The sequence below is a fragment of the Narcine bancroftii genome, chromosome 1, assembly GCF_036971445.1.
Source record: "Narcine bancroftii isolate sNarBan1 chromosome 1, sNarBan1.hap1, whole genome shotgun sequence".
In the NCBI taxonomy this organism is placed as follows: Eukaryota; Metazoa; Chordata; class Chondrichthyes; order Torpediniformes; family Narcinidae; genus Narcine; species Narcine bancroftii.
Genome location: NC_091469.1, coordinates 386,294,020 through 386,308,971, shown reverse-complemented (window position 1 = coordinate 386,308,971; position 14,952 = coordinate 386,294,020). Strand labels below are relative to the sequence as shown.

Sequence of the window (14,952 nt, the reverse complement as noted above, 5' to 3'; positions counted from 1 at the left end):
GACTCAGGTTGTTACTCTCTCACCATATCATGAGATTTTCCACCTCTTTGTATGATGGTGTTCATCCCTTTGAGTATTGGATGCAAAGTCATGATTGATATATCTTAGAATTATCCAAGCTGTTGGCACTGTTATTGCATTCATGGATTCTTTTAGGTAAGAACTTTGATGCTCTAAACAGAAAAGGTGATAACTTAAAGCTTTGCAGCAAGATGTTTTCCAAGAACAGACACCATCATCTGATGGCAACTTTGTTTCTTCTGAGCAGTTTCCAAAGCCTTAATTTATTTGGATGAGGTATTGCCCCTGAACTTGAGCAACATATGTTAAATTTTGTTGTTCACTGTGGTTCTCAGCACTTTAAGTTCATGACACTAATTATTTCCTTATAGCTTCACTCCATTTTTACTTGTTTTTTTTTTGGAACATTTATTTTTAATTCAACTAGTTTTAAATGGCATGAATATTTGATTTTACTGCAAAAAATCTTGGCAGTTTTGTGGTCTTCCCATTTATCTGTCTTTCAAAGTTGGAATCACTAGATGTGATGAGAAATTTACAAAATTTTAAATAAAAACATTGAATGATTCATTTTGGAAGACAGGTTATGAAAGTCACAAATTGCAAGCGATAAATTTGTTCGTTTTTGTGTTAAATTTATGATGACATGAAGATCTAAAGGATTTGAATTATACAGCACTTTAAGATAAATCAGATATTGCCAACTTTTTGAAGCAAATATTTTATTCCTAATCTAACAATTTGTCAGTGAAATTGCACCTTTTCAGTTTTTACTTATTGGTAAAAACAGTTTTTTTTTAGATTGAAATAAATATGGAGGTGATAATATCAAAATATAGCTGCAGAATATTTGTACATTTCCCTTCCAGATTCATGTTAACATTCAAGATGATCTTGCTACATCATTTACCACAATCTATAGTGCCCTCCATAATGTTTGGGACAAAAACACATTAAAAAAACAATTATTTACCCCTATGCTCCACGGTTTTGAAACAATTCACATGCGATTAAAATACGCACTTCAGATTTTATTAAAGGTTATTTGTACACATTTTGGTTTGACCATGTAGAAGTTACAGCACTTTTTGTACATAGTTCCCCTATTTCAAAGCATCATAATGTTTGGGACATTTGGCTTCACAGGTGTTTGTCCATGTTTGTCAGTTCTGTTTAATTGTTCATTGGTGAGATATTGGAGAGCTAGGCTTGCTTCTAAACTTTTGATCACTGTTGGATTCTGGAGTTGCCATTTGTCAACATGAGGACCAGAGTTGTGCCAATGAAAGTCAAGGAAGCACAAGACAGTAAGAGACATTGCCCAAACCTGAGGATTACCAAAATCAATTCTTTGGAGTCTCAATAAGAAGAAAGAGTGCACTGGTCGGCCAAGGGAGACCTCTGCTGATGACAGAAGAATCCTCACCATAATGAAGAAAAATCCCAAATGCCTGTCTGACAGATCAGAAAGACTCTTCAGGAGGCAGGTGTGGATGAGTCAATGACTAATGTCTTCAGAAGACATACAGTGGATACACTCCAAGATGCAAACCACTAGTTAGCCACAGAAATAGGATGGCCAGATTACATTTTGCCAAGAAGTATTTAAAAGATCCTTCAGAATTCTGGAAAAAGGTCTTGTGGACAGATGAGACCAAGATTAACCTGTGTCAGAGTGATGGCAAGAGCAAAATATGGAGGTGTAAAAGAACTGCACGAAATCCAAAGCATGCCACCTCATCTGTGAAACGTGGGGGTGTTAAGGCCTGGGCATGTATGGTTGACATAGGTACTGGTGCCCTTAACTTCATTGATGATATAACTGTTGATGGCAGTAGCAAAATGAATTCTAATGTGTATAGAAAGCTCTCCACTCAAGTTTGAGCAAATGACTCCAAACTCATTAGACCGTGCTTCATCTTACAACAAGGCAATGATTCCAAACATACTGCTAATGCAAAAAAGGAGTTTTTCAAAGCTAAAAGCTGTAAAATTCTTGAATGGCCAAGTCAGTCATCTTATCTAACTCCAATTGAGCATGCCTTCCATATGCTGAAGAGAAAACATAAGGGGACAAGCCCCCGAACCTAGCAGGAGCTGAAGATGGCTGCAGTAGAGGTCTGGTGGAGCATACTCAGCACCTAGTGATATCTATGAATCACAGACTTCAAACAGTCATCACATGCAATGAATTTGCAACAAAGTACTAAACATAACTCTTTTATATACATACCATTCTTATTTCCGAAATATTATGGTGCCCTGAAATGAAAGGACGATGTTTTAAAAAAGTGCTGTAATTTCTACATGGTCAAACCAAAATGTGCACAAATAATCTTTTATAAATCTGGAATGTCCACTTTAATCACATGTGAATTGTTTGATTATAAATTTAAAACTGTGGAGCACAGGGGAAAATAAAGGAGAAAAAAAGGGTCTATTTCTTCCAAACTTTATGGAGGACACTGTGGATGAATGCAACCCTATAGATTAATTTAATCTATATTTTAATCAATGAGCATTTTCAATTAGATTTTTACTGTTTATCTAAGAGCTATAGTTTTGAATAGTCATATAACTTGAAAGTAATTCATTGTACTTTAATAACTAGAGTTAAATTCAAGTACAGTAAGATTTGCCAGACTGCTATGCTTTGGATCTGGCTATTGCTAAACTAACAGATTTTCTGGATTAGTTACAAGACACATTTAATTTGTTTTTTTTAAAGATGTTACTGAGTAGTGCAATGAAAGTTATAACGAATCTGGTAAATTTAGAGGAAATTGGACTCTGGGCAATTTAAGAGGAGTGTGTAATCTCTTGTGCTTTAGGGGATTATGGAAAAGTTTTCTTGGTGAGTTTCAAGGACTTGGGGAATCAAGGCCAATGTTTGTTAAAGTGAGCATGAAAAGCAAAAGTTGGTGAGTTTGACACCAAACCATCAGCATTTTAAAACAACTGGATTTCAGATCATTGCAGTTTAACTGTAACGTTTCATTTTAGCAGGTCAGAAATGTATTTAATGAACTCCAACTTCTTTCTCTTCCATTGCCCCATTCATTAATTTTGGGCAGTTTTTGAATAGAGATATTACCAGCCTTGCTTCTTTTTCATAACCTACTAGCAAAGGTCAAAAATTGTGAATCATGTTCTTTAAAAAAGAAAGTGCATGGGGTTGATCAAAACTACCATGAGTTTCTTTATTATGGTAGGGGGCCAGGGAAGAAAGTAAAACTCCAAAACATTTTAAGGAGTAGTTAAATACCTCACATCAATATGAGATGCCTAGAGTCCTTTACATGATAATTGCAATGACATTGGTTTAATAGTACTTCTGTATGAATATATTCAAAATGCTCAAGTTTAATATAACTCTTATTCTTCCTGCTAAGCACAGTGGCATACACCAGAGAAGACACATGCATATATTGATTGAAGCTAATATTTAAAAGGAAACATTGCAGGAATAAGTGCATAGAAGGTGTGCAATTGTCCTTTCATATGTGTTAAAATAAATTGAGGGAAATTGTTCTCATAATAACAATTCTACAAATTCCTGGGAACAATGAAAATAAAATAAATGATCCTTTTTTGAAGATTAAAGTTCTATTGTTTTCAATTTCGTATTTATTTTCAAAGCAATTAGTGTAAAATAACGATTCCAGTGTAATTGTTTATGGAAACGTTGGACACTGTGGAATCAAGTACCTGAGTATGTTTTTTTGAATCTGTTACATAAAGATATTCAATGAAAATTATAAATTATTCAATATCTGGGCAGCACGGTTAGCACAATGCTGTTACAGCATGAGTAACTGGATTTCGAATCTAGTACTGTCTGTAAGGAGTTTATACGTTCTCCCTGTGTCTGCGTGGTTTTCTCCAGGTGCTCTGGTTTCCTTCCACTGTTCAAAATATACCAAAGGTGTGGATCAATTGGGTGTAATTGCCCATGAAAACATAAAATTTTCAAAATTTAACAATAGTTATGGAACATTTCAAGAATAATATTAGTGAACTGGGTACCATTGTGGATGGAACAGTAAAATAACCTCTGGTTAAAGATATTGGGCAAAAATGTCTAATGTATTGTATATTGTCTTCCTGGTACATTGTTTTGTCTGTAACTTATGATTCACGATAATGGAGTATGTATGCAAATGGTGGGGTGGGAGGAGTAAAAGTGAAATTATATTAATGTAGTCTTAACTTTTTCCTGTTGAACGCTTTGAATTACATATACAACAAGTATGTGCAGCAATCTTAATACATCTCCCCCCGTAACTCACTTTGTTTATTCAGTGACTCGCAGGCTAGACAGAAAGAAGTATTTCCATGAGATGTAGGCTTTAAAGAGAGTACCAAGATGTAAGAGGAAGGTGGAAGAATTAAGGAAAGGAATTCAGCGCCAGCGATTGGGTCCAGGGTTCAAATCCTTTGTTGCCTGTAAGGTGTTTGTGTGTTTTCCCTGTGTCTGCATGGGTTTTCCACGGGGTCTCCGGTTTTGGGCACATGGCTTGTGAGCTGAAAAGGCCTGTTACCATGCTGTTTATCTAAATTTAATACATCAAATTAAAAAAATTAAATTTAGAATCTAAAGAAATGAGGCAAAATAGCAGAGAGGTCATGGAGCCTATACTGATTACAGAGGAGGAGTCATGAGGGTGGATAAATTCTGAGGACCTGTCTAGATATTCCCTCGCATTTTGAGGGAAGCTAGTGCAGAAACTGCAGGGAGCCTAGCAGAGGCTTAAAACTTAAGTACTTAAAACTATCTGGATAAGGATGACGTGCCAGAGTATTGAAGGATAGCTAATGTTCCATTGTTTAATAAAGACTCCAGGGATAATCTGGGAAATTATGGGATGGTGAGCATGTCATCAGTAATGGGTAAATTACTAGAAGATATTCTAAGAGACCAGCTATATATTTGGATACTCAGAGACTGTTTAGGAATGGTTTGTGCATGATAGGTCAATTCCAACCAATCTAACAGATTTTTTAAAGGAGAGTTTGCCTTGATAAAGGAAAGGATGTTGATGTTTAATGAACTTTAATCAAGTCTTTGACAAGGCCCAGCATGGGAGGTTGGTCAAGAAGATTCAGATGCTCATTATTCTGGATGAGGTAGTAAATTGGATTTAACCTTTTATTAGACATTGATTTTGTGGGAGAAGCGAGGAAGTGATTATAGAGGATTGCCTCTTTGACTGGAAGCCCGTGATTAGTGGTGTCCCTCAGGAATCCGATTATCCGGATAAATGTTTTTTTTGGAGAACTGGTCATTTTTGTAAAACAGCCCAGAAACAACAGCAAACCACTTGTAACAGTGTTTAAACAACAATAAACAACAAGGGAAGGCTTTTTTGAGCATTAAAATAAAATGTTTAATTCTCACCAAAATATTGCTGGCCGCCGCTGATCACTGACACCTCCCCACGAGGCCCCACTCCTGCTGGGAGCCCAATGACCTTGCTGCTGCCAGGAGGCTGCTCTCCTTAATGACTTCAGGACAAGAGATTCTTCTGACTGCTTGTGGCTGGGAGACAGTGGCACTCAGTTTGAGAGGGAGAGTTGGAAAGAAAAGCCAATAGGGGAAGGTAAAGAAGAAATGGAATGAGAGAGGGGAGGGAGTTACCTGAAACGAGGATGATTGTCATTCTAATTTCATGTCGAGAGAATTTTTTTTTCCAACCTGTGAGGTCAGTTTGGCTCTGAAAAAAATTTTGGATAAATGAGGATTTCTGACTTGTTTCAGATATCCTCATTTGTCTGAAATTTTAATAAAATTCTGGATAAATGAGGAGTTTGGAGAATCCGATTTCGGATAATTGGAGTTGTACTGTATTTTATTAGATTTTCAAAATGTACATTTTGTTATTCAGAAAGTGCAATATCACATAGTTTCATTTATCTCAGCAATGCTTATAAGTTTGCATGATCTGTAGTAAATCTAATGATGTATAAATTTTGAATTTTAGTCAATAAAGCTGAAGGAACTTCTAAAGATGAATGTTTTGATCCTATGAAGTCAAGGACTATGGAAGATGATCTCAGTACAATGAAGATAAACAAGGCTAAACTAGGTATGCTGTTCATCACTGTATGTATGTGTATATGTGCATATTTCTTATCAGTAGTGGAGAAAATACTGGAGGAACTCAGCAGGTCTTGCAGCATCCATAGGAGGTAAAGATATATACCCAACATTTTGGGCATTAGCCCTTCTTCAAGGATTGCCAGTTTGTAAATTGATAAATCCAATTTCTCTTCATTGTTTAACATTTGTAAATGCTACTCTGTTTGTCTTGTTGGCAGACATTTGTTTGGAAAACCTCAACCTGAAATGCCATAATGTTAAAAACACGTAAGTGCTGGAGAAAGTCAGCTGGTCATGCAGCGTCCAGTGGAAGCAATGATTTTATAATTTAAAAATATATATTTATGCATACAGCACGGTAACAGGCCATTTTGGCCCACAAGTCTTTGCTGCCAAATTTACACCCAATTAACCAACACCCCCACTAGAATGTTTTGAATGGTGGGAGGAAACTAGAGCCTCCGTCTAACCAACAGTTTAGGCCTGAGCCCTTCAAGGTTTGAATAGAAAGCAGGCAGGTGTCTGAATAAAGGGTTAGGGGGAGGAGGGAAGAAGGGGTATGGATTTTCCTTCTGCTCAAATCTTGACGAATGGCTCACACCCATAACATTGGTTGTTTATCTTTGCTTCCTATGGATGCAGTGTGACCTGCTGAGTTTCTCCAGTGTATTATGTCTGGGCACTCTCTGACCAGATGGCATTATAGGCCTCTTCCCTGTCGCTCTTTCCCTATCCCTCTCGGCCCTTTAATAGTGAAATTTAGCGAATTGTAAAGACTGGTTTCCTCTGCCTTTAAGATGCTCCACTTGCCTGCATAAAATATCCAAAGGTGGATTGGTTGGTCCAATGTGATCCAGGTTCCCTCTGCCAAGGGTGGTAGTGTCAGAGGTGAAGATGCTCCACCTCCTGTGTAAAAAGATGAAAGGGAGAGGGGTGATGACGTTGTCAGCCCGCGACGCAAGAGCGTGAATTTTAAAGCACTCATCTGCAACAAAGGAGATTATGATGTGCAGAAGATCTGCCTGAGTTCTAAGACTGCTTGAACAGATCTTCACAAACTCTTGTACCTGCTCCTCAGTCGCCATTGTTGTGTGTAGGGCGCTTTCACTCCCAGTGCATATGTTCCACGTCACAGTGGTAGGCAGCGCTACTGCACTACATGCCCTGCCTCCTTCACCTTCAGAAGGGAGCTCAGGAATCTCCCTGCGTAAAAGGACTGCGCAATCTGCCTTTTCCATACTTTGTATAAAAGATAAATTTGCCTTTTTATTAAATGTGAGCAGGCGATAACACGACTTTTGTACATTAAAAATCCCTTCTGTCTCCATTCCTCTAGCTACCCATTCCCTTCTCCTCCCCCATCACCTCTCAGATTATTTTTCTTCTTTCCTTCCATCGATATCTTGTCTGTTGGCCTATGCTTCTCCCACTGCCATTTTATTCAGGCACCTGCCATCTTTTTGTTCATACCTTGACGAAGGGCTCAGGCCAAAAACGTTAGTTAATCTTTGCTTCCTACAAACACTACAGTATTTACTGAGTTTCTTTGTGTATTAAATTATAGTCACAAAATCAGTTAAACTTCCTTGTTTAACTGCCATAGTGTTTCCTCATTTCAGAATGTAGAATTTTTAAACTGTGATGGATTATATTATATTTTATATTATGTATAGATATGTTTTTGGAGGAGATAGATTGTGGGGGTATGTAGGTCACAAACAAGCACAAATACTACACAAAACAGATCTCATTTAAAATTCAAGAGCTTTGGTCAAACCAGACATTCAGGCCCAGTGCCTTTGTAGGGCCAATGAAAACTGCTTTGCTAGAAGTTTTCATAAGGAGGTGCAAATAGAAGAACTGGAGCTCAAGTAGGTGTTGGGGTTAGGGTGGACATGGTGTGGAGTAACGGATTATTGTTTTGAAAGTAATAGATGAACAAACTCATGTTTGGGTCTGGTGTCACAATCTGGTTGCAGTTTGCTGTTCTAAGAAGGTCATGTGGTTTTGCAAGCAGAGAGAGAGAGAGAGAGAGAGAGAGAGGAGACCAAACAAACTTTCTCTAAGAGAGAGGGGAAAACTGGTTTCTGCAGTCATGGCAAGCTGGCAGCTTGTTGAAATCCCATTTTGAAGATGGATTGTGAGTTCTGAAAAACCTTGAAAACTCTTGTGGTCCATACAAGAGGAAATGGCTGGCTAGAGTGTTTCAGCTGAAATAAGGGAAACAAAAGGAACTCTGTGACTCGCAGAAGACAAGGTTATAATTTGGAAAACCCTGATGGGGCAAGTTTCTTCGGCAAGATACTGAAGTGGCTGATTGGAGGGAATCAGTTTGTGTGTGTCCAAAGAGCAACAAATCTCTCTCTGAAACCAACAAGAACCTTCCTGAGTGGTAACCAATTACCTTTAAGCACCAGAGCTTGGTGAAAATTCATAAATGTTAAATTATTTGCACAGTTTAAGAATTGCCTGATACCGGTAAATTTGGAGGAGTGAGAAGAGAGATTGGACTGTGAATCAAAGAACTTTTCTGAACTTTAACACATATTACATACACGTGCGCTTAGAATTAGAAGGGGGTTACATTAAATTAATAGTAATAAGTCAAAGTTTGATCCAAGGAAAGTTGACATGTTGATACAGAGTTCATAAATAGTACATTTCTACTCTGCAGTGAGAAGAAAGTAATGGGTCTCAGCCTCCCATCTCTTTGGAAAATGTGTCTCTGCAATTGATCCTTGAAAAATAAACATCAGAAGACAAGCTGAATCCTTAGATATGAAGGCTGGCTATTAAGAGAGTTATATGTTGGCATTGCTTGGCATTAATGCTCCTGGGATGAATCCACTCCTGCCAGGAGAGGATGGAAAAGTTGAGAGAAAGGACGTACGAGGAATCATTCTATTTTGTCTAATTTCATTTTTTTTTATATCATCTACAGCAGGTAATAGGTTCAGTTCAATAGGATCAAACATTCTGGAAAATTACATTAAAAAATCCAATTTTCAGGAGGCAATAATAGGTAAGTTTTCTTATAATTTTATTATATAATTTCTATGCAATTTTCTCAGTGTTGCTTGGATGTACTTTATTAAAATATGCTTATTCAAAAAAACCTGAAAACTCAAATCACAAAGTGTTTAGAACAGTGCTTCTCAACCTTTTCTTTCCACTCACATACCACTTTAAGTAATCCCTATGCCATTGGTGCTCCGTGATTAGTAAGGGATTGCTTAAGGTGGTTTTGTGAGTGGGAAGGGAAGGTTGCGAATCACTGCTCGAGACCCAGTTGTTACTGAAATATTTTTGCTTGAGAAAAATTGTCATTGGCCCATTTCCTTTGGAGTTATGAAACCATGTACATAACAAGTCAATTAGGTACGATTAAAACAGTGGTTTTCAAACTTTTTCTTTCCACCCACATATCACCTTAAGCAATCTCTTTCTAATCACAGAGCAGCTATGGGATAGGGAATACTTAAAGTGGTATGTGAGTGGAAAGAAAATAGTTGAGAACCACTGGTTTAGAACATAGAACATTATAATGCAGTACAGGCCCTTCAGCCCTCGATGATTTGCTGACTATATATACCGTCCAAAAAAAAACTAAACCCTTCCTACTTTGTAACCCTCTATTTTTCTTTCATCCATGTGCTTGCATAAGAGTCTCTGAATATTTCAGCCTCCATCACCATCCCTGGAAAGTGATTTCAGGCACCCACAACTCTGTGTTTTAAAAAAAAAATAATCCTTATATCTCCCCTACATTTTCCTCCCTTCACTTTATGCAGATGTCCTCTGATGTTTGACGTGGGGAAAAAAGGTGCTGGTTGTCTGCCTTATCTTGTAGACTTCTATTAAGTCTCCTCTCATCCTTCTTCGTTCCAAAAAGAAAAGTCCTAACTCTGCTAACCTTGCCTCATAAGATTTATTTTCTAATCCAGTCAACCTCCTAACATATCTCTGCACCCTCTTTATAGCTTCCACATTCTTCCTGCAATGAGGTGACCTGAACTGAGCACAATATTCTAACTTTGGAGGGAAAGTAAAACACAAAAGTCTGTGGACAGTCTGGTTAAAGTAAAAAGACAATGCTGGAGAAACTCAGCAGGTCAAATAGTGTCCTTTATGTAGCATAGATAAAATTACATAAATGACGTTTCGGGCTTGAGCCCTCCATCAAGGTGGTCTCACCAGAGATTTATAGAGTTGCATCATGACCTTTGACTCTTAATTAATGAAGGTCAGCATCCCATGGGCCTTCTTAACTATCCTATCAACCTGCATGGCAACCTTTAGAGATTTGGACCCCAAAATTTCCTCTGTTCCTCCACTCTGTTAAGTATCCAACCATTAACCCTGTTCTCAGCCTTCTGTTTTATCCTTCCAAAATACATCACCTCACACTTACCTGGACTGAACTCCATCTGCCACATTTCTGTCCACCTATGCATCCTGTCTATATCCTTTCGTAACCTACGATAACCTTCAGCACAATCCACAACTCATCCAACCGTCATATCATCTGCAAACTTACTTACCCTTCCTTCCACTTCATTTATAAAAATGACAAAGAACAAGGGTCCCAGGACAGATCCCTGTGGAACTCCACCAGTCATTGACCTCCTGGCAGATTACTTTCGGCCCACTCCTACTCTCTGTTTTATACATACAAGCCAGTTTTTAATTTACACAGCCATCGTTCCATGGATCACATGCCTCATGACTCTGAATGAGTCTTTCATGGGGGTCCTTGTCAAATTGTCTTACTAAAATCCATACAAACCACTTCTACTGCTCTACTTCATCAATTTCTTTTGTTACTTCCTCAAAAACCTCAAATGGGTTGTGAGGCACAACCTTCCCCTCAAAAGGTCATGCTGACTATCCCTGAGTAGACTGTACTTCTCCAAATGTTTATAAATTAAGAAAGTGTCCAGTAGTTTACACATCACTGGCATAAGACTCACCGGTGTATAATTCCCAGGATTCTCCCTATTACCTTTTTTAAACAAGGGGACCATATTTTGCCATTCTCTAATCCTGTAGTCAAGGAGGACTCAGATCATAGCCAATGACCCAGCTATCTCTTCCCTCCTTTCCCACAGCAACCTGGAGAATATCGTGTCTGGCCCCAGGGACTTATCAAACAATGTTTTTAAGAAGATCAAACACTTCCCTAATCTTAACATCATCTAGCACACAAGCTTGTTCTATGTATTTTTCTCTGGTGAATACTGAAGCAAAGTATTAATTTAGGACTTCCCCAACCTCCAGGTACACGTTGCCTCCTTTATCTTTAAGCGGCCCCACCTTCATTCTCATCATCTTTCTGTTCTTCAACTATGCATAGAATTCCTTGGGGGTTATCCTTTATCCCTCTTGCCAAGGGCTTCTCATTCCTGCCTTAAGCTCTCCTTCGCCCTTTTTAAGTTCCTTCCTGGCTCCCAGGTCATTCTCATGGGACCCTTCATGTTTCCTGCTTCCTAAATCTAATGTATGCTTCCTTCTTCTTCTTAACTAGATGCCTCATCAGTTTTGTCAACAACAGTTCAATTTTCTTATCAACTTCTCCCTGTCTCAATGGGACAAACTTATCCTGAACTTGGCGCAAGTGGTCCCTAAACATCTTCCACATTACTTCTGTGCTTTCCCATGTAAACATCTTTTCCCAATTTACTCTCCCTAGTTCCAGCCTCATCCCATCTAAATAAGCTTTTCCCCAATTAAACACTTTTCAGTTTTGTTTGCTTTTATTCTTATCCTTCTGTCATCCAAATCGCTAATAGCTACAATATTGTAATTCCACATGCTGATCCATGCTCTCAATTTATCTCCTTGCATTGAAATAGGCACATTTCAAAACCTCGAGTTGATGACATTTATGCTTCCTTCCACATCTGTCTTTCCTCACAAACTTGCAAAACATTGCATCATTCTTTTCACCTTTTGCTGTAATTTTTGCACTCACATTCTTGTTCCCATCCTCCTGTCAAACTAGTTTAAACAGTCCCCAACAACTCTAGCAAACCTCTCTGTCCCTCTCCAGCTCAAGTGCACACCGTCCTTTTAGTACAACTCAGACCTTCTCCAAAAGAGAATCCAATGATCCAAAAATCTGAACCTTTGTCCCCTGTACCAACTCTTCAGCCATGTATTCATCCGCCACAATTTAATATTCCTACCCTCAGTGGTGCGTGGCATAGGCAGCAATCCCGAGATTACCTCCCTTGAGATTCTGCTTTTCATTTTTCCTAACTCCTCATATTTCCTCTTCAGGACCACACCCTTACCCTATCTGTGTCATTGGTGTCAACATGACCATGACATCCGACTCTTCATCCTCCTGTTTGAGAATGATGTGGACTCGATCAGACATTACTGACCCTGACACCTGGAAAGCAACATACCATCCAAGAGCCTTAATCTTGTTCAAAAACCCTCCTATCTGTTCGCCTAATTAGTGAACTCACAATTACTATCACTCTCCTCTTTCCCCTCCCCCTCCTTTCCCTTCTGAGCTGAAGTTACAGATTCTGTGCCAGAGACATGACTACGGTGACTTGTTCCTTGTAGATCATCCCCTCTCCCATTGACCCCCCCCCCAACAGTATCCAAAACAATTAAATAAAGTGAATCTATTCATTAAGGCTAGTTTGATAGCCAGAAAGGGCAGGTTAAAGTTGAAGAGGCATGAAATTTTTTTTTTTTTTTAATTTTTTTATTTTTCACACCATAAATCACATTAGCCATGATATACACTATTTCTTTTTCACACATATACAGTGACTTTTTCTCCCCCCCACCTTTCCTCCCAAACCACCCCCCCACCCCCCCCTCTCATCCATTTTAGGTATACAATCTAGGTTGCATTAAGCCAGTCAGACAATGTTGTCATTCAACAAAATTACACCAGAACTTCTACTGAGTCCATTCTTTTCTTTCCTTCTCCTTCCATCAACTTAGGTAATGTTTGTCCCCGGTAGGTTTTCGCTATTGTATTTAATGTAAGGCTCCTATACTTGTTCGAATATTTCAATATTATTTCTTAACCTATCTGTTATTTTTTCTAATGGAATACATTTATTCATTTAAATTTAGTAGTTTCTTCCTTTTAATTTGGTTATGTATTCCATTAATATTTAAAGACATATAGTTCAGCGTAGCCCTTTTATATTTTGTTTATCTTCTCTTTCCGTTTTTCCATCATTACCTTTCCTCCTTTTCTATTTCTGTTTTCTTATTTTCAACTCTTTATAAGACAACATTCCTACAACATCCAACATTTTCCTTATTCTCCTATTTCTATCTTATTTATCCCCAATCTCCCCTTCACCTCCTGAGTTGTCCTTTATCCCTTGTCGGACATTTGGATTTGCGAATCCACTCGCAAGCGTCAACTGATTTTGCAGTGACCGCTATTTCCCCCCACCCCGCCTCCCCCAGAAAAGATTTCACTTTTCATATGTCACAAAGGTCACTCTTTTAATTCCCTCCTTATTCTCTCTATTCCATTACCTTCCCTTATTAATTCTTGTCTATACTATATATTTTCCTCTAAGTACAGATACATTCATGTATGCTCATTGTCTCTATTCACTCTTATACCTCTTTACCCGCATACATATCAATCGTGATCATTTTTACACTCATTACCCGTCTTCATCCCTCAGACTATTTTTGTCTTCACCCACATACATATCAATCGTGATCATTTTAACTCTCATTACCCGTCTTCCTCCCTCAGTCTATTTTTGTAATTGTTCTGCAAATTTTCGTGCTTCTTCTGGATCCGAGAATAGTCTGTTTTGTTGTCCTGGAATAAATATTTTCAATACAGCTGGATGCTTTAGTATAAATTTATACCCTTTCTTCCATAAAATCGCCTTTGCTGTATTGAACTCTTTTCTCTTCTTTAGGAGTTCAAAACTTATATCTGGATAAATGAAGATTTTTTGCCCTTTATACTCCAGTGGTTTGTTGCCCTCTCTTACTTTTTCCATTGTCTTCTCCAGTACCTTTTCTCTTGTAGTATATCTTAGGAATTTTACTACAATAGATCTTGGTTTTTGTTGTGGTTGTGGTTTAGAGGCCAATACTCTATGTGCCCTTTCTATTTCCATTTCTTGCTGTAGTTCTGGACATCCTAGGGTCTTAGGGATCCACTCTTTTATAAACTCCCTCATATTCTTGCCTTCTTCATCTTCCTTAAGGCCCACTATCTTTATGTTATTTCTTCTGTTATGGTTTTCCATTGTATCTATTTTTTGAGCTAGTAGTTCTTGTGTCTCTTTAGTTTTTTTATTAGATTTCTCCAATTTCTTTTTTAAGTCTTCTACCTCCATTTCTGCTGCTACTGCCCGCTCTTCCATCTTGTCCATTTTCTTTCCCATTTCTGTTAAGGTCATCTCCATTTTATTTATTTTCTCTTCTGTGTTGTTTATTCTTTTTCTTAAATCCTTAAATTCCTGTGTTTGCCATTCTTTAAATGACTCCATGTATCCTTTAATAAGAGCAAGTATATCCTTTACCTTGCCTTTCTTTTCTTCTTCTATTTCACTGTACTCTTCCTCTTCTTCTTCCTCTGGGTTGACCATCTGTTGTTTCTTTGGTGCCCTTTCCTCCTCTTCTTTCTTGTTTCTATTGTCTTCTGTGGTCTCTTCTTGCTGCAGGTGTTCTGCAGCTGTCGTTGCCGGCTGTGGAGATCGACTCCCCAGCTGGTCCCCCCTCCCGTCGGTGTGTTTTTTTTCATGCGCGGTTGCGCACTTTTACTCGGCTCAGCGAGCCATTTTTGTAGTCCATTATTTACCGACCTGAGGGAGCGGGTTTCT

The 14,952-nt window shown here is 38.3% G+C and overlaps 1 protein-coding gene across 1 annotated transcript in view; it reads left to right on the top strand.

Annotated features, from left to right (window-relative positions):
- The window catches only part of LOC138759017 (uncharacterized), a 93,460-nt gene that overhangs the window by 21,462 nt on the left and 57,046 nt on the right, over positions 1-14,952 (top strand). Inside the window, exons 4-5 of the mRNA XM_069928819.1 lie at positions 6,003-6,107; positions 9,063-9,143. Of these exons, the coding sequence (XP_069784920.1) occupies positions 6,003-6,107; positions 9,063-9,143 (186 nt within the window). The remainder of the gene's footprint in view (positions 1-6,002; positions 6,108-9,062; positions 9,144-14,952) is intronic.